General features: G+C 50.6%; 2 protein-coding genes across 8 annotated transcripts in view; one reads left to right on the top strand and one right to left on the bottom strand.

Moving 5' to 3' along the window:
* Nucleotides 1-18,150, top strand: part of TVP23A (trans-golgi network vesicle protein 23 homolog A) — a 39,352-nt gene that overhangs the window by 18,909 nt on the left and 2,293 nt on the right. For 5 of the 7 annotated variants that reach the window (XM_047713382.1, XM_047713383.1, XM_047713384.1 and 2 more), the window contains 3 exons: nucleotides 16,627-16,771; nucleotides 17,122-17,211; nucleotides 17,446-18,109. In XM_047713382.1, coding sequence (XP_047569338.1) covers nucleotides 16,627-16,771; nucleotides 17,122-17,211; nucleotides 17,446-17,883 — 673 coding nt within the window. In that variant the 3' untranslated portion in view covers nucleotides 17,884-18,109. Of the gene's footprint in view, nucleotides 1-16,626; nucleotides 16,772-17,121; nucleotides 17,212-17,445; nucleotides 18,110-18,150 lie in introns of those variants that run through there. The other 2 variants (XM_047713389.1, XM_047713388.1) reach the window with 1 other exon arrangement.
* NUBP1 (NUBP iron-sulfur cluster assembly factor 1, cytosolic) overlaps nucleotides 15,371-18,150 on the bottom strand; it is a 30,390-nt gene continuing 27,610 nt past the window's right edge. Inside the window, exon 13 of the transcript XR_007124384.1 lies at nucleotides 15,371-15,541. The gene's annotated coding sequence lies outside the window, so the exon portion shown is untranslated. The remainder of the gene's footprint in view (nucleotides 15,542-18,150) is intronic.

The following is an 18,150-nucleotide window of genomic DNA, read 5'->3' as shown; positions in this document are numbered from 1 at the left end:
TTGTTTATCCCCTCGTAGTTGATGGACATCTGCATTATTTCTGCTTTTTGGTTCTCATGAGAAGTGTTGCCTTGAACGTCCTTGTACACGTTTTTCTGTGAGCGTATGTTTCCAGTTCTCTTGGGAAGGAGGGACATTGCTGAGCCATAGAATAAACTGTCTTTTCGCCATGCTGTGCTGCGGACCAACTTTGAGTGAGTACTCTGGGCTCCCAGCTGCTTCGGGGGAGCCCGGACTCAAGATCAGACAGACCCAGGTTTGGATCTTGGTTTCACCATTCTCTAGCCAACTAATTTGGTTAAGGGTTCACCTTGGCCGACAGCCTCACAAGACACAGTAGGCGTTCAGTTAAAACTACACCAATTCACCCATCCTATGGAAGGACGTGAGGTACCGCGTCTTCCTCTCATCGCGAGATCCAGCCACCATCCACACACACGGTTCCTTGTGCTCTGCCACCTACATGGGCCATGTTAGGGTATGTCCTACCAACCTTTTCTATGATTCTGTTCCCAGAAGTCCAGTTCCTCCAACCCAGGGCAGTGCCACACTCTGAGCAGGTAGAGGCCACATTGCCATGGGAGACCCAGATCATTCCCAGGCAGACCTGATGTTAACCCTGTACTCTTGATGTTGACCTTGAACCAGTCAGAACACCTTCCGAATTCCCCATTTTCTCATCTGTAAAATGGGGATAATGTTAGCTCCATCATAAGGTTGCAAAAAAAGGACTAGAGGAGGTGCAAAATGTATCAGACCAGCTGAGTGGGACCCCCTGAGACCTTGTAGGGGCTTCATAAACGGTACCTCTTATCTGCCTTCTTGTGACTCCTGTGTCCTGCTCCTGTGGGCGGGGCCAGGGAGGAGGCACATCCTCAGTTGGAACAGGATGTCACCTATCACTTGAGACTGTCTCACAGGAGCCCCAAACTCTATCCTCTTGAAAGTTATATGTATACTTTCAAGGTACTGTCTTCACAAAATTCATTTAGACCCAAAGGTCACAGGGCGCAGGGGCTTCCCCCCAAAGTAGGCTGGTTTCTTCTTGCTGCGGACGGCGTTCTTAGGTCTGATTTTGGGCTTCACGGTCACAATGGGCTGGTGGGTCTTCATCTAGGCCAGAATCATGAATCAAGAAACTCACTGTTCCCTGGTCCCAGATACCCCAGGGAGTCACATGGGGGTGGCGGGGGGGCCAGGCCCTAAGGCAAAAACCGCATGAAATCAGAAAATTTCAAATCCCCAACTCGCAAATCCCCAACTCGCCTGTCTAGCAGAATAACGTTCTGTCTCTCAGGAATTCTCCCACCATCGCTTTATCTTCCCATGCTGGGTGCCAAAGAGGTTCCTCAGCTTGAGCCACAGATGAAATTATTGGCTGTGTTGGAGGGGAAGTGATAGTGAATGGAAAAGGCTTAATAGCAATAGCAAATACCTGACCAGCGCGTGCTCCGTGTCACAACAGTCTGTTTCACCCGTACTGCAAACCTGTGAAGGGGATACTATGATGTTTAGTGGTTTGAAGAGACAATAAATTGATGGACAGACGTGCCCAAAGTCTCACTCACTCCAGTGACTTGCCCAAGGTCACACAGCTAGCAGGTGGCAGGATGGGGATTTGAATCCCGAGAGTCTGAATTTCTGCCTGGTGGAGGAACACTTGGGGATGAGTCATGGGGATAGGATTTTTTTTTTTTAATTTATTTGACAGACAGAGATCACAAGTAGGCAGAGAGGCAGGCAGAAAGAGAGGGGAGGAAGCAGGCTCCCTGCTGAGCAGAGAGCCCGATGCGGGGCTCGATCCCAGGACCCTGGGATCATGACCTGAGCCGAAGGCAGAGGCTTTAACTCACTGAGCCACCCAGGTGCCCTGCTCCCCATTTTTAGAGCGGGTTTCCTTTCTTTCTTTTTTTTAAAGCAGCCTCCGTGCCCAGCACAGAGCCCAATGCAGGGCTCGAACGCACGACCCTGAAGTCCACCTGAGCTGAGATCAAAAGTTGGTTAACCAACTGAGCCACCCACATGCGCCTTAGAGCAGGGTTTCTTCAGCACTGACTGATATTTTAGACTTGGCAATTCTTTGTTGTGGGGCTGTCCCGCGAGTATTGTAGGAATCTAATGGTGGTAGCATTCACCTCCATCCCTGGTTACAACCAGAAAAGTCTCCAGACGTGGTCAGATGTCTCCTAGGGGCAAAATCACCCGTTGAGAATCCTGACGAGATTATCCCCTCTCTCTGTGTGTGGGGTTAGGATATAGATAAGTTAAATTTGCACTCGAGGGGACTCTGAGAATTCCCAGCAATTCCCAGAGGTTAAGGAAGGAGCAGCGGGCAGATGACCACAGACAGAGCCTTGGTGGTCACCTGCCCTTCTCAGAAATCCAGACAGGGGCAGCTCCAGTCACTACGCAAACACACACACACACACACACACACACACACACACACACACACACACACACGCTTCAACACACTAAGGAGGAGAATTTTGGTTTTTTTTTGTTGTTGTTATTCCAGGAAGTCTGTTCCCCGCAGTAAGTGAGGCTCCCTCCCCCCAGAACCCACCCCCATCCCCATTGACCTTGGGGAGGTTCTGCTGCTCCTCTCTCCACTCCGAAATCTCTATTTTAAAACATATAGAAATACGACACATAAACAGGTCCCAGCAAGAGCTGATCGTATAATTTTGAGGAAGGTCCATGATTACCAAGGAAAAGAACCCACAGAATCAGGGAACTAGACAAATTTCAGTTCTCTTTGATTAGGGCACGGAATTACATGTTTTGAAATTAGCTCCTTACATCTACAATGGCTTAACTTCCCCTTGTGTGTAGTTCTCGTTAACTTGAAATCGATTGCATAAGCCTTGTCTCCAATAAAGTCACCAAGAGGAGATTTCTGCTGAAGTGTGACCCACACAAGAAGGGAAGGCACTTGGGGACATTGGTCTGGTTCCTTGATGGTTGGTATTGGATGGCAGGCTGACTGCGTGGACCCGTAGTGATTAATTTACTCGCTCATTCATTCTGTTGACATTTGGGGAATATGTTCTTTGTTGGCGAGGGCTGTCCCTATGTGCGGCAGGATCCTGAGCAGTCGTCCTGGAAGTACCCCCTAGATAGTAGCCGTTCCCCCATGGTGACAACCAGAAATGTCTCCAGATATTGCTGGGGGCAGAGGCAAAATCACCTCCCCTTTGAGAACCACTGTTTTATTTGTGCCCTCATTTCATTTATTCATTAAATCAACACAAGTTTTTGGGACATCTGGGGGACTCAGTCGGCTAAGTGTGTCTTCGGCTCAGGTTATGATCCCAGGGTCCTGGGATCGAGTCCTGCATCAGGCTCTCTGCTCAGCGGGGAGCCTGCTTCTCCCTCTGCCTGCCTCTCCCCCTGCTTGTGCTTTCTCGGACAAAGAAATAAACAAAATCTTTAAAAAAAAAAAATCAACACAAATTTTCAAGACTTGCGAGCTGAACACTGTTCTGGGGGACACAGAGAAAACCAGCCAGGCCTAGTCCTGGCCTGCACGGAGCTGACATTTTAATTAAGGAGAAGACAGTGAGCCGCTAAGTAAATATCTATAAACAAAGTAACTTCAGAGAGTGGTCAGCGCTAGGAAGGGGTATGTGAGGGAAGGGGGCTCCTTTAGATGAAGGGGTGTTTAGAGTTGTCCTCTGGGAAGAGGCACATTTGGACCCGAATTTGGAGGAGGAGCCAGGTGAGGAAAGATGCACAGCAGGAGAGTTCTGGCAGGAAAACAGCAGGTGCAAAGGTCCAGAGGTAGGAGGTGTACTTTGGGGCTGGTGGAGCCAGGGTGTAGGCAGAAGAAGCTGGTGGCCTGGGCTGGCTGAACGCCAGGGATGCATCTGGGGATTTGGCAGATTTTTCTGGATTGTTCATTTGTGGATGAGTAGGGAATGCTCCCATTGGCTCGTGCGTGTATGTGCACGTGTTTACTTTCTTTGGCACGGGGGTGTGTGTGTTGATACAAAGCTTAGCCATAAGTTCTTGTGAGTGATGCTCATGACATTTTCTTAGTAAAGACCAACTCAATGAATTTGGGTTGGAACCCAAGGGGACCGGCCCCGGGGCAAGCCCTTCTCCAGCCCTGAGGAAATCCTCTTTACAAAGGGGCTCAGCCCTGCATGTCCCCCCACCGTAGTCCTTCCTCACTCGTTACCGGAGTGAGTCACTCTCAGGATGACTCAGACATGACCACAGATGGTGGTAACAGGTCCTTACAGTTTGCCTGCATTACCGTACAGATGTGTGTCTCCCCTGGATTTTAAAATACCCTAGAATAAGAACTGCAAAGGGAGAGTCAGGATGCTGATTCCAAGCCTCAGACACACGATCTGAGGCCTGGGACGTATTTTAAATGAGTTTGAATTTAAATTGAAAAAAAATGGGAGAGGTCACATTAGAAACCTGACTTGCTCAGAGAAGCTGCACCAAAGACAAAAGGCAGATGGCCGTCACCAGGGGACTCGGGGAGGATAGAATGAGGAAAAAGTGCCCGGAGGGGATGGGGTTTTACTAAGGAATGGTGAAGGAGTTTTAGAACAACAGGGTGAATTTCTAAGTGCCACTGAAATGTTTGCCTTAAAATAGTTACTTTTATAGAATGTGAACTTCACCTCAATACATTGGTGCCTATTTTTATTTTTTAAGACTTTATTTTTAAAATTTTTTAAAAGATTTTATTTTTTTATTTGACAGAGACCCAGCGAGAGAGGGAACACAAGCAGGGGAAGTGGAAAAGAGAGAAGCAGGCCTTCTGCTGAGCAGGGAGCCCGATGTAGGGCTTGATCCCAAGATCCCGGGATCATGACCTGAGCCGAAGGCAGATGCTTAACCGACTGAGCTACAGGTGCCCTTTAAAGATTTTATTTTTAAAAGAAGTTTGAGGTTCACAGCAAAACTGAGGAGAAGGTCCAGAGATGTCCCCTATGTCCTCCTGCCCCTCCCCACGGCCTGTCCCATCTCACCACCCCCCCAGATACAACTTTTATTACAGTTGACGAACCTACATGAACGCGTCATGACCCAAAGTCTGCAGTTTACCTTACAGTTCACTCTGTACTGTGCGTTCTCCTGAGGGTATCATAAAGACTGGCTTCAGTCCCCTAAAAGTCCTCCGTGCTCCCTCTCTTCATCCCTCCCTCCTTACAACCCCCATCAGCCACGGATCTTCTTCTTGTCTTTCTAGTTTTGCTTTTTCCAGAATGTTGTGAAGCTGGCATCCAGCCCTTTGAGATTGGCTTCTTTCACTTAGTAAGATGCGATTAAATCATTTAAAACAAGAGACTGATAGCTGGTTTCTTTGGGAAAACCATGAGCTTTGGAGGGATGAGCTGAGTTTTGGACCTGCTCCCCTGTGGGGGAGACACTGAGGCAGGTTTTTCTGGATTGTTTATTTGGGGATGAGTAGGGAATGCTCCCATGGGCCTGTGTGTGTGTGTGTGTGTGTGTGTGTGTGTTGGGGGTTGTTGGTTGGAGGTCAACCACGTGGCTATTGGTTGGAGACCTTGCCAGGTGATCCTCTCCACAGCACTGCTCCCAACATGGCAGCTGGCTTCTCTCAGGGAGAGTGAGGGAGAGAGCAAGAGAAAGTAACTAAGATGGAAAGCCAAAGTGTCTTTTAGCCCAGTCTCAAAGGTGACAGATGGTCAGGTCTTAGTGTATTCTATTAGTCATGCAGACCAGCCCTGGTTCACCGTGGTGACGATACAAGGGTGTGCACACCAGGAGGTTGAGGTCACTGGAGATCATCTCAGAGGCTGGCTACTGACAGAGCCCTGCCCAAGGAAGGGACAGATGCATGAGTGTCTACAGAGTGCCCCTGTGCTCCCGGCGCTACTGTTAGGTAGATGTGATTATTCCCATTTTGCAGGCGAGGAAGCTGACCAAGAAGGTTAAGTCACTTGTCTAAGATCACACAGTAAATAGCAGAACTGAAATTCACAAGGCAGTAATCTGCTTCCTTGACTACTTAAAAAAAATTATTATAGAGAGTTCCAAACACATGCCCAATAGAATAAAATAATGAACTCCGTGTACCCATCACAGCTTCATGATGGACTCATGACTGATCTTTATTTATACTGATTATTTTGAAGCAAACCCCCAGACATCGTGCCACTTTAAACATACACTGATATGTTATCTTGAAAAGAACTGTTGTATTTTTATTTTTTATTTCTTTTTAGAGAGGGGTGTGGAGGGGGTGAGATGGGTGGAGGGAGAGGGAGAATCCCAAGTAGGCCCCATGCCCAGTGCAGAGCCCGATGTGGGGCTCAATCTCATGACCCTGAGATCATGACCTGAGCTGAAATCATGAGCGGGATGCTTAACCGATGGAGCCCCCCAGGTGCCCCAAGAACTCAGTTTCAAAGGCAAATCCATAATAGCATTTTCTCACTTGAAAATAATGAATAATTCCCAAATACTGTGAAATATCCAGGGGGAGGGGGAGGAGGAGGAGGAGGAAGAGGAAGAAGAAGAAGGAGAAGAAAGAGGAGAAAGAGGGAGGGGATATGATCAGACAAATGAGGAGAACAGAGAAATACACTAGATTCTGGGTGTATTTTGGTTGGCTTGTTAGAAGAAACTGCATTCCAAAATTGTGTCCAAAGTTTCTTGATGGTCTCATACTTTTATTTATGTATTATTTGTCGGAACTTGCAGTTGAGTAACATGCACATGTTAAAACTTGGTTGCTGGATTTCTTGGGTCCTTAACCTGTAAGTGCCCTAAGTCTCCGCCTGTCTTTCCTTCCACTTTGCAATCATGCTGGTTTTCTGTAGAGCTTCCTGCGGGCTGGATTTCGGAGTGCCCGTCAGGATTTTCCTTCAGCCCCTACACTTCTTGAAGATCAGTAGGTGGAGCCTGGGGCTTGATGAAATTCAGGTGTGGCTGCTTGGGTACCAGCTTCAAGGGGTGGGGGGGGTCCTTCCACCAGGGGCTCCTGATGCCTTATGGTCCTCTGTGGCCTCCATCCCTGAGCCCTTTCAGGGTTGTAGCCTGGCCGCTTTCCACTTCTGTCATTCCGTCTTCATTAGTGAGCCGAAATGATCTAGAAGCTTCCTTCTCCCCCATCAATGTTGTAGTCATTGCTACGTGTACTTTATAGAGAAAAGACACGATGCCTGTTAGATTCCTGCCCTTCGCTCTTCTGTGTTCTAGCGATGATCCATCAACTGCTCGCATCTCCCATAGGTGAGCGCAGACGGCTGCTTGTAAGTTTCAGATGTTACTCAGATGGGCCCACCATTGACCCACGGGAGCCGCTCCCAGTTGGCCTCTGAGCCTTTTGCCCTGACTCTCGTGGTCTCGGAAAGCCTTCCTGCTACCTGCAGTGCTCAGATGTCCCAGCCTTATCCTGCGGATTTCTCCATCTGTGCTTGAAATGTGCCGTGTGGCGTCCAGAGGCCACAGTCCGGACGTGTGTCATACCTCAGCTCCCAGGCCCCCTGGCTAGGACGTGTGTCAGTTGGGGCCTGGACTGCCATCTCTTAGTGGACGTATTTGGGGTTGGGGGAGTCACCATTGTCAGCAGGTCCCTTTCTGTTGATCTGTGGCTCACAGTGGGGCAGGCCACAGGTGGGGCAGCCTGGAGGCTCAGGGCTAAGGTTAAGGACTTGGGTCTGGTGCTCAGTCTCCGGCTCAGGGCCACTGCTAACTCTTAGTGCACCTTCGTGCAAACCAGACCAGACGACCCAGCTGGAGAGGGGAGGCGGGGCCTGATTCCAGCTGCCAGCACCTGCATAAATGATCCTTTGCTCCATCCTGGGGTCGTTCCCTTCACCACCATACTTCCCGCTTCCTTACCTGCAAGATGTCTATCTCCTTCTTACCTGCCTTATTCGGGTTCATTTGTCCCAAGTTAGGTGTTATGGGTTGGCTTGTCTCCTCTCCAAAAAAAAAAAAAAACCAAAACGGTATGTGGAAGTTCTAACCTCTAGCACCTCAAAGGTGACCTTCTTTGACAACAGGGTCTTCGCAGAGCTAATTAGTAAAGCTGAACTCTGGTGGGAGCAGGGTGGGCTGCTCATGCAGCGTTGACTGGTGCCCTTCTAGAAAGCCAGCCTTGTGAAGCAGACACGTGGAGAATGCTGTGTGATGTTGGGAGCAGAGACTGGGGTGAGGAGTCACAAGCCAAGGACCACGAGGGGTACCAGCTGCCGTCAGAAGGCAGCAGAGGGGCACGGGATGGATTCTCCCCCGCGCAGCACTCAGCAGAAACCAACCCTGTTGACACTATGATTTTGGATTTCTGGCCTGCAGGCCAAGAGAGCGAGAGAGAAATTTCCGTTTTTTTTTTTTTTTAAGATTTTATTTATTTATTTGACAGAGAGAGATCACAAGTAGACAGAGAGGCAGGCAGAGAGAGAGAGAGAGAGGGAAGCAGGCTTCTTGCTGAGCAGAGAGCCCGATGTGGGACTCGATCCCAGGACCCTGAGATCATGACCTGAGCCGAAGGCAGTGGCTTAACCTACTGAGCCACCCAGGCGCCCCGAGAAATTTCCGTTTTAAGCTCCACTGCTTGTGGTGCTCTCTTAGGGCCGCCCCAGGAAACCGGCACAGCAGGTGATTCTACTCCTTACCCCAGCAGTGGTCCGAGGACCGGTAGCACCTGGGTACTTGCTGCAATGCTGGCTCTCCGGCCCCACCCTAGCCTTCCCGAGTCAGAATCCGGATTTAACCAGAGACCCAGGTGATTTGTGTGTGGAGGGGCCTGCCATCTACAAAGGAAGGTGCTGGAAGGACCACTCCCCAGTGCAGATGCACCATTTCTGATCCCGGCTGGCACTCATGGAACTCCTGCTGCCCACCAGGCTCTACCCTAACCCTGGAGGTGCACTGATTAGTCTCTTGGGATTTTCCCCAAAACTCCGTGTATGCATTTGGCGCCACTGGCGGGCACACACATGACTCATGCCAACGATGACTGACTAGAACCTCCTGACAGCCGTGAATCTCAGCCATCCTGTTTTGTAGCCGAGGACACTGGGACCCACAGAGAGGTTGAGTCACCCGCTCAGTGTCACACAGGTCTTCGGGGATGGAGCTGGGATGGGCTCGTGCCTTCCCTGCCCCATCTTCTTTCTGCAGAAGAGCTCCCCAAGCCTCTCACGCCTCCCTTCCTTTTTTGCTTGTTTTTAGCTTGAGGTGACGTACAGGTAATGTGAAATTGACGGCTTTCACCATTTAAAGTGAACAGTTCAGGGATGTGTGTGCAACCATCCCTATTGCCTGGTTCCAGAACCTTTCCCTCGCCCCATAAGGAAACCCATACTCACTAAACACTCAGCCCCGCGTCCCCTGGCCCCCTACAACCTTTCAGGTGCTGGCTGGCCCCTTGATCTGCCTGTTCCGGGTGTTTGCTCAGAATGGGGTCCTCCAGGACGTGACCTGGCTGCTTTTACTCACAGTCCTGTTTTCCAGGTTCCTTTGTGTTGTGGCAAGGGCCAGGACTCCTTCGTACCACCCCCCCCGTTTTTTTTTTTTTTTTGTATTTTTCTTAGTATGGTTAAATAGGCATAATCTAAAATTTACCATTTTTTACCATTTTCAAGAGGACAGTTTGGCAACTTTAGGTAGGTTTGCACTCCTGTACCAGCGTCACTACTGTCCATCTACAGAACATTTTTTTCCCATCCATCTGAAGCCCCGACACATGAGGCAAGAGCCCGTCCCCTCGCCGACCTATTCCATGTCTGTCTTTCCTATGTGCAGCCCTGTGCTCTCTGTGCCTCTGGGTCTGACTTCTGTGTTCTGGGCTCGTCCATGTGGTGGCCTCTGCTTCATTCCTTTCTGTGGCTGAGTCGTGCCCCCTGTAGGGGTAGGTCCCATTTTGTCCATGCTTCTGGCGATGGACACGTGTGTCCACTTTGTGGCGATTGTCCATGTTGTCCTTAGGAACATGCATGGACACATTTTTGTTGGAAGAGGTTTTTAGCTTCTTCGTGTCCAGGTATTCTGGAAACTCTGAGCCGTGTAGGGGGGAGTCCTGCTGGGTGCCCCCAGGAGAGAGAGGGGGGATCCACACCAAACACAGGGCCCAACGTGGGCCCACCGATGTGTCCCCGGGAGGTTCACTTTAATTTGCTTGCTAAGCCTGTCGAGCCTCTGAAGTTGGGATGTCTCTTTAAGAAGAAATCAAGAACAGAAACAAGAGTTAAAACCTTGGTGACCAGAGGGAAGTCTGGTGTTTTTTTTTTTTTGTTTTGTTTTTTGCTTCCATGCTCAGACTGACTATTGGGCTGACCTTTGAATTGGAGCTGTGAGGACCTAGCCATCCGCCCATGCTGACATCCCAGCTGTCTGCAAACCTGCCTGTCTCGGGCTGAGAGACCGGGGTGCACGGGGACATGCTGTCGTTGGAAGCGAGAAGCCCGAATCCGAAGGACTGAGTGGTGCTCATGGTGCCTCTGGGGTATTCTAGGAGAGAAAAATCTGATTCTGCCCAGATGCTTCCCCTGCCCTGTGGCTAGCCAGGCCCATGGGGTTTCAGGTTCCTCCAGCCTCTCTCTGCATGGCTCCTGGAGCGGAGTTGGTCTGAAGATGGGGTAGAGGAGGGCCCCTTGATTGAGAGGAGCACGCGAGTCCCCTGTGGTCTTGTTAAAATGCAGATTCGGGCTTGGGAGGTCTGGGGGGATTCCCCTGATCCCGCCTTTCTAAGGAGGTTCCAGCCGTTGAGGGCAGCAGCTGAGGGATGGGCCGGTGGCGTCTTCACTGTCTCCCCCTCGTGCGTGGGGGTCCCCTTCTTCCCACGCTTTGATGGTGGCACATGGCCGTCAGCGGAAGAGCCACCTGACTAAGTGGGAGTCAGGACTGAAGAAATAAATAGCAGCACCCTATTCTTTTTTTAACAATGGGGGAAAAAACATCTGAGACAGGATGTCCAAAAAGAGCACCACTGGTCAAGGCTTTTTTGTTTTGTTTTGTTTTCACTTTCTTCCCCTCTTAAAAGTCCTGACCATGAATGAGAAACCGTAAGCGAAGTGAATGGCCACAGCTACCTGAGGTCCCCTCTGGTCTGGGATCCGAGGTATTTCCTCTCCAGGAACCTCAGGCATCTGGGGTTGTCGTTGTTCTCCCATTTTATAGATGAGTAAAGCAAGGCTCTGAATGGACCGTGTCCCCAGCATGGGCAAGGATGGCATGTGTGTGTGGATCTAGGTGCTCTGGCTCTCACCATCCCCTCTGTCCTGGTGGGAGCTGGGTGAGCATTTATGTCCAAAGGAGCGGTGCCCTCCCCACCCACATTTATCTTTTGGTTGAGAGATTGGTAAGCCCAGAAGAAAGGACCCGCTTTCTGGAATTTTCCTCATGCATCCAACGGTAATGGTCAATTACTCAGTTGGGGATTTTTAGGTCTGGATTTTTATGTGGCCACAGATAGCCCCCTGACTATCAGCCCATGGGCTTGGTTTATTCTGAAAGGTGTCTTATCTCCATGCAAAGTGGAGGCTGCCTCTGCTTTTTTGATTCTTCTACTTTTTAATTCAGATTTACATAAAAGTACAGGGAACGATGAGTCTCCGTCATGACCTGCACGTGGCCGGGTCCTCTTCACCCCCCTCTTGGGTCCAGCCCTGAGCTGGTTGTGAAGCAAATCCTGGGTGTCGTCTCAGATAACTTGGGTTTTGGTTTTTGGGTTTTTTTTTTTTTTTTTTTAGGGGCAAAAGAAGTCAAGGAGGAAAGATAGTTTTTCCTTAACTTGTGTTCCAGCGAAAAGCAGAGAGCTTTCCAGAGTGTCTGGAGGATGAGGATTTATTTAGGATTTTATTTATTTGTTTGACAGAGAGCACAAAAACACATGTAGACAGGGAGACAGGCAGATGGAGAGAGAGAAGTAGACTATCCACTGAGCAGGGAGCCCAACGTGGGGCTTGATCCCGGGACCCTGGGATCATGACCTGAACCGAAGGCAGACGCTGAAACTACTGAGCCACTCAGGTGTCCCAGAAGGATGAGGTTTTAAAGGAAAAGAACTTAAAAGGGGCTGTTTGCTGAGGAATTCAAGCTGGAGACCGTCTTTAAAAACCAGAGCACGGTTTTCAAAGTAATTTAAACAGTGAAACAAAGGATGGCTTTTTAAGATACTCTTCGATTCCTGCTGAGTTTAGGATTAAACCACCCTTTTCTGGTGAGATCAGACCTGCCTTAGAAGTTTATGGGAAAGGGGATATGTATGCCTCTGGGGCATGGTTCTCCCCCGATTTTACTCTCTTGATTCAATTTAGACACAGGCATCCCAATCCCCCGCTACCGCCTGTGTCCATTTTTAAGAGTCCTTTTAGGTTTACAGAATAACTGAGCAAAAAGTACAGAGTTCCCGTAAGTCCCTCCCCCTGAGAAGTTCCCCCTGTTAACATCTTGCATTAGTGTCTTATATTTGTTACGAGTGATGAACGAATGCAGCGTTGTTACCATGTAATCTGTCCTTTACATGAAGCTTTGTCCCTGTGCATTGTCTGGGCTCGGACAGACGTGTGATGACATCAGTCCACCATTACTACGTCAGAATGGTTTCGCTGCCCTGGAAGTTGCCTGTGCTCATCCAATTCATCCCTCCCTCCCCCACTAACCTCTGTCAACCAGTGCGTTTTTTTTTTTTTTTTTTTTTTTGTTTTTGTTTACTGTGTCCATTTCTCAGTCTTTTCCAGAACATTCTAGCGTTGGGATCCTACAGCATGCAGCCCTTTCCGACGGGCTTCTTTGATTTTGTAATAAGCATTTAAGGTTCCCCCTTGTCTTTTCCTGGCTGGGGAGCTCCTTCCTTTTTAGTGCTGAATAATGTGCCCCCGTGTGTGGAAGGACCACAGCTGACCCATTCATCTCTTAAGGACATCTTGGTTGCTCCCAATTAGGGGCAGTGATGCCTAGAGCGGCTGTAAATATCTGTCCCTCTTGCGGGCGGTGACCTGAATTTTCAACTCCTTTGGGTAAATTCTGAGTACTGCGATTGCTGGATTATACCACATAGAGAATTTTTAGGGTGATTTGCAAGGATCTCTTTTTGGTCAGCGGCTTCAGTCAAAACTTGAAGATGTGATGTATATGAAATGCACGAATCTTGATGGATGGTTTGAACTTCCGGACATGTCTATGTCCAGATCCTGAGATCCGGATACACAGTGTGTCCAACACCTGTGTTTGTGTACTGTCTCGGGCAGTGTGTCCCCCCCACCCCCTACCCCAGAGGTAACTCTACTCGGACTTCTAGCACTATCCCTCGGTTCTGCCCGTCAGCCAGCTTCCACCATGCTTTGGAAAGCAGGTTTTTTGGGGGGGTGGCTGGGGAAGGGGCCGTGAGTAGCAGTATGCTTTATTTTGGCTTTATTTTGAGCAGTGCCTGGTTTCCTCATTGTTTGTGCTGGTCTGGAGTGGAGAGGTTGGCACACTTTCTGGGTAAATATTTTGAACTGCAGGCCAGCGAATGAATAAGCGTGGCTATGTTCCAATAAAACTTGACTTATAGAAACAGGAAGTGGGCCAGATTTGGCTCATGGACCAGAATTTGAATCCAGTGTAGAGGAGGGCTTTTCCTTTGTAAAATCCGGCCCTGGGCCACGCTACAGGTCTGACCCCACATGCCCTGGGAAGGGGGGCCTTGCGTACCTCCCAGGGCTTCCTCAGGTGGCCTTTATGTGCCTGCCAAGCTGAGAACTTTCTGAGTTTCCTCCAAGGAGGAAGACCACAGTTGTGGGGCCCAGGACTGTAAAAATGGATTAAAACAAACAGAAACCCAGCCCGACTCTCCCCACCTTGACCACCACTGAAGTCCACTCCTTTCGCATTCACTGCCTGTCCTCCCCTCCTCCTGCTCATCTCCAGTGGCAGGCCCTTCCTGCCCGGCGAGTGGGAAGCACTGTTAAAGTTGAAGATCAAGGAAGGTTCTTCAGTGAGGTGGAAGGGAGCGGGGGAACACAAAGAAGTCAGGAGACGTGGGGGATCCCTGCAGAGGTGAAGAGAGTGAGAGAGAAAGTTGTGGCCAGGCGGGGAAATTTCGCCGTCAGGCTCCTTGGAGGTGCATCGGTTTCAAGTGACTGAGGGCTGAGGTAAGCTTGTCATGGTCCCTGAGCACGGTCTGGGTTTCAGGCACTTTCTATGTGCCACCTTCATGCAGCGAGGAAGTGGCCACTGTCGGCATTCCCACTTTACAGAAGTGGAGACTGAGGTGTTCAGGGGTTGTGTGGCTGTGGGCGGGCTGCAGAGCTGCTGTGAGGTTGGAACCAGGATTTGAACACTGGCAGTCTGGCACCTTGGTCCTGGTTGCCTCTCAGGGCGCGGTGGGGGGGTGGGCAGCGGGGAGTGGCCAGGTGGGTGACTGGGAGGGTGGCGTTGGAAGCCGGTGGCTTTGGGAGGTGGAGGTGACTGTTGGTGTGTGTATGTGTTCTGTGGCCGCGGAGGTGGCAGAGAGAACTGTGGGGGATGGAGGACCCCCTGGCAGGGAAGGGTGGACAGGTGTAAGCCATGGCCTTCACAGCTCTCAAAACCAGGAAACTGGTCTGAGACCATGTGAGTGTTGGCGGGGGACACAGGCTGGGCCAACTCCAGAGGCGGACTGAAGGAGGGTTTGATAGGTGGCCCGGGGGACAGCCTGTATCAAACAGGATGAGAACAGTATTTGAGGCTGCCATCGGCATCCTTGTCTGCTCTAGGCTTTGAGTAATGACAGCGGCCATGGTAGTGGTACTTCCCATGACAAGTTAAGGACATCACTTAACTGGGACCCCACTAAGCAGAACCTTCCAACAATGGGAATTTCTCTGGTTTTTATTTTAGGAAACCACAGCTGAAAAAAAGTGGGTGGGCAGGGGATTTATTCGAATGCATTAACTTCCAGGTTTTACCCTGGAACAGTGGCCATGTGGGTCTCATACAAGTCAAGACTGTTCTACAACACAGACCCGATTACAAGGCTTGGCGTAACTACTGGCTGAGAAACTTAAATGCCAGGGGCTATGGGGGACATAAAATGATCTCAGACACGGCTTCTGCCCTCAAAGAATTTTCGGTTAGTGCATAGAGGATGCCTTCATCTTCCAGGCGAAGAGGCAGGATTGTGTTATGACATTTGGTTCAAAGGTCCTCAGGAAGATTTAAGGTTGAAAGGGTGTAAGAGAAGGGGCGCCTGGGTGGCTTAGTTGGTTGAACGTCCAACTCTTGGTTTCGGCTTAGGTCTTGATCTTGGAGTCACGGGATCGAGCCCCCGCTCTGCGCTCAGTGGGGAGTCTGCTTGAGATTCTCTTCCTCTCCCCCCCGTGCCACCCCTGCCACCCTGTGTGCTCACTCACTCTCCCTCTCTAAAAAAAAAACCAACCAAACAAACAAACAAAAAAACCCAAACCAAAAAAACAATAAAAGGAGCAAACATTTATTTTTTAAAAAAGTATGCGAGGACCCTAAGGGTGTGATCTTCGGGAACATTCCAGATGCGGGGGGCGTACGGGTCATATATGACTCTTCAGGGCCGGGTACGGGTCCCAGGCTGGCTTACAGCCAGCCTGCCAGGAGAGCTCAGCATCTGAAAGGCACAGATGAGAAGGACTGCGGCGGACAGCTGGGGTTTGGGCCCTGCTCCTTCTTCCTTGGGAACATCGGGAGTATAGGCAGAAGTCACTATAAATCCTGCTTCGGAGTTCCCAGTTCCCTAGGAGCCCAGTTTACTTTCTCTGAAGGGCCCTTTCTTGGGAGGACAAGCAGGCGCCTCCCCCATGCAGCTCCCAGGTCTGCTGGCCCCCTCTCTGAGCACCCGACTGGCTGGGAGGCGGAGGCTCATGGGCCCTCGTGAAGCAGCCCGCGCTATCCTATTGACATTACTTGTCGTCACGTAGAAGCACACTCTTGTCACAACTCTGAGTTTCTGGCTTCTCGTGCGGACAGTGGGTCTGGCAGTTTTCCCTCCCTCCCAGCACTGGCTGGTGCTTTCGCTGTCATCCGCCCCCTGGCTCGGACAGTGGCTTTCTCGCTCTGCGTTGTTTCCACCTGTGCTCTACCAAAGTGGATTCCAAAGGGAAAAGCGGCCCGTGTCCCCCACCGCTGTTGCCTGCCGGAACCCTATGGGCAGGTGTTCTCTCTGCTCTGGATACATGGGCGGCCCCTGTGCTCGAGCGAGCCTTGGGTCTCTGGTCTTCCTAGATTTTTCTTTTAAACAGCCGATGTGGGATGAGTCATGATTTCTCTCTATCCAGGTACATGGGTTTCCTGCTGACACGAGATTCTGCACTCGTGGGCTGCACGTGGACTGCCCAGTTACTGTTGGAATAACCCAACCTTTATCTTTAGGGAACTGGTCCTTATCGCTATCAGGTGGGAAGGCAGTAACCACTGTCCTGTTTCACTTCAAAGGTGGCCGAGTTTCGAAGAGGGCCCATGATCTTTGCAATCAAATGAGGGGAAAGTACTGGATTCTTCGAGAGGGGAAAGATGCTGGTAGGATAATGACTGTCTCAGGACATCTGATGTGCTGGTGGGCTCCGAGCGGCAGCCTGGCGGGGCGGGGCTTGAAGTGCACGGGGGGGACAGCGTGCAAAGTCAGAGCCCAAACGGTGAGTTTGGTGCTCGCCCTCTTGGCCTCTGCAGTGAGGGGGCTTCTGGGTTCTTTCCTAGGCACCCGTTGGCCACCTTTTTCCACCTATTTTTCCGAGTAAGTGCCATTGTCACCTATGTGTGCTGTGACTGGTTCAGCAGAAGCTTCGTGGGCTGCTTTGTCACTGTGCTCCTCCTCCTGTCCTTTGACTTCTGGTCTGTGAAGGTAAGGCCGCCTCGCTCGTGACGCCGTCGCTCCTGAAGCCACGAGGGCTGTAATTCTCAGCTGCCACGGTTGCAGATTGCTATCTAGGAGGGTGGCAACTCCCTACAGCTTGCATTTTCTGTAAAATTTGCGTAAATTTAAAATATGTATGCTGCATATTGTTTGTGGGGAGGGCGTGCATGTGGGGGGGGCAGGGAAGTCACCGGTTACATTAAGCATAGTTCGGCTTACCTCTCCTCCTGCTCCCAGGGCAAGTTCAATACAATCGGTGACTTTATTTTGTGCGCCAGCGGCAAGGTGATTCTCTCTCCCTGTGGCGTGCTTAGAGTCCTCCTGTCTATTTCCCCCAGAACGTAACTGGGAGACTCCTGGTGGGCCTCCGCTGGTGGAACCAGATAGACGAAGATGGGAAAAGCCACTGGATTTTTGAAGCCAGAAAGGTATCGTCTTACAAGTCAAATTCAACCCAGGAGAACGGCTGTGGAGGGTTTGCACGTGTCCCTGCGGGGCTCTGTGCAGATCAGAGCCCTGCCCTGGGCTGAGGCCACCGCTGCGGGAGTACCCCTGACACCAGCGGGTGGCGGAAGCCCGTGGACGAGAAGCCAAGAGGACCGCCTGCCCCTCTGCAACTAGTTTCCCTCATTCTGAAAACGGACTCTCTCCTCCCTTCCCAGGCCTCTCCGAACCAGACCGCTGCCACCGAGGCGGAAGCTCGCATCTTCTGGCTCGGCCTCATCATCTGCCCGCTCATTTGGATCGTGTTCTTTTTTAGCACCTTATTCTCCTTGAAGCTCAAGTGGCTGGTAAGGCGACACCCCGGCTCGGATGGTGCTTTGACGTCTGCACGGGCCAGGGCTGCGGAGGGGGCTCCTAGGACCCGCTCATTTGCAACCTCTTTGCTGAGGTCATTCACGTACCTCACGAGCCACCCCTTGGGCACGTATAGCTGTGGGCTTCCAGTATATTCAGTGTGCAGTCATCACCACAGCCCATTTTGGGGTATTTCCAGCACCCCCAAAAGGAGCCCTGTACCCTCTAGCCCTCGCCATCTCCAGCGCCTGGCACGCTCCTCTTTCTGTTCCAACCCTTACCAATCCAGACGTTGCCTGTAGCTGGAATTCTCTACTGGAGTCGTTTGTGCACGTCTTTCAATGCGCGCCGGTTTTCAAGGTTCATCTGTGTTGTAGCCTTTATCAGTACCTGTTCACGGCTATGTAATATTCCACCGTAAGGACCTGCTGCGTTGTTTCTCCACTCGTCCACTGACGGACTTTCGGTCGTCTCTTTTGGACTCCTAGGAGTAATGCTGAGAGAGGAGTTGTAAGCAAAACAAAGTGCTTTCTTTTTTTTTTTTTAAAGATTTTATTTATTTATTTGAC

This window comes from Lutra lutra, chromosome 18 (genome assembly GCF_902655055.1).
Source record: "Lutra lutra chromosome 18, mLutLut1.2, whole genome shotgun sequence".
In the NCBI taxonomy this organism is placed as follows: Eukaryota; Metazoa; Chordata; class Mammalia; order Carnivora; family Mustelidae; genus Lutra; species Lutra lutra.
This window is presented reverse-complemented; position numbering and strand designations above follow the sequence as displayed.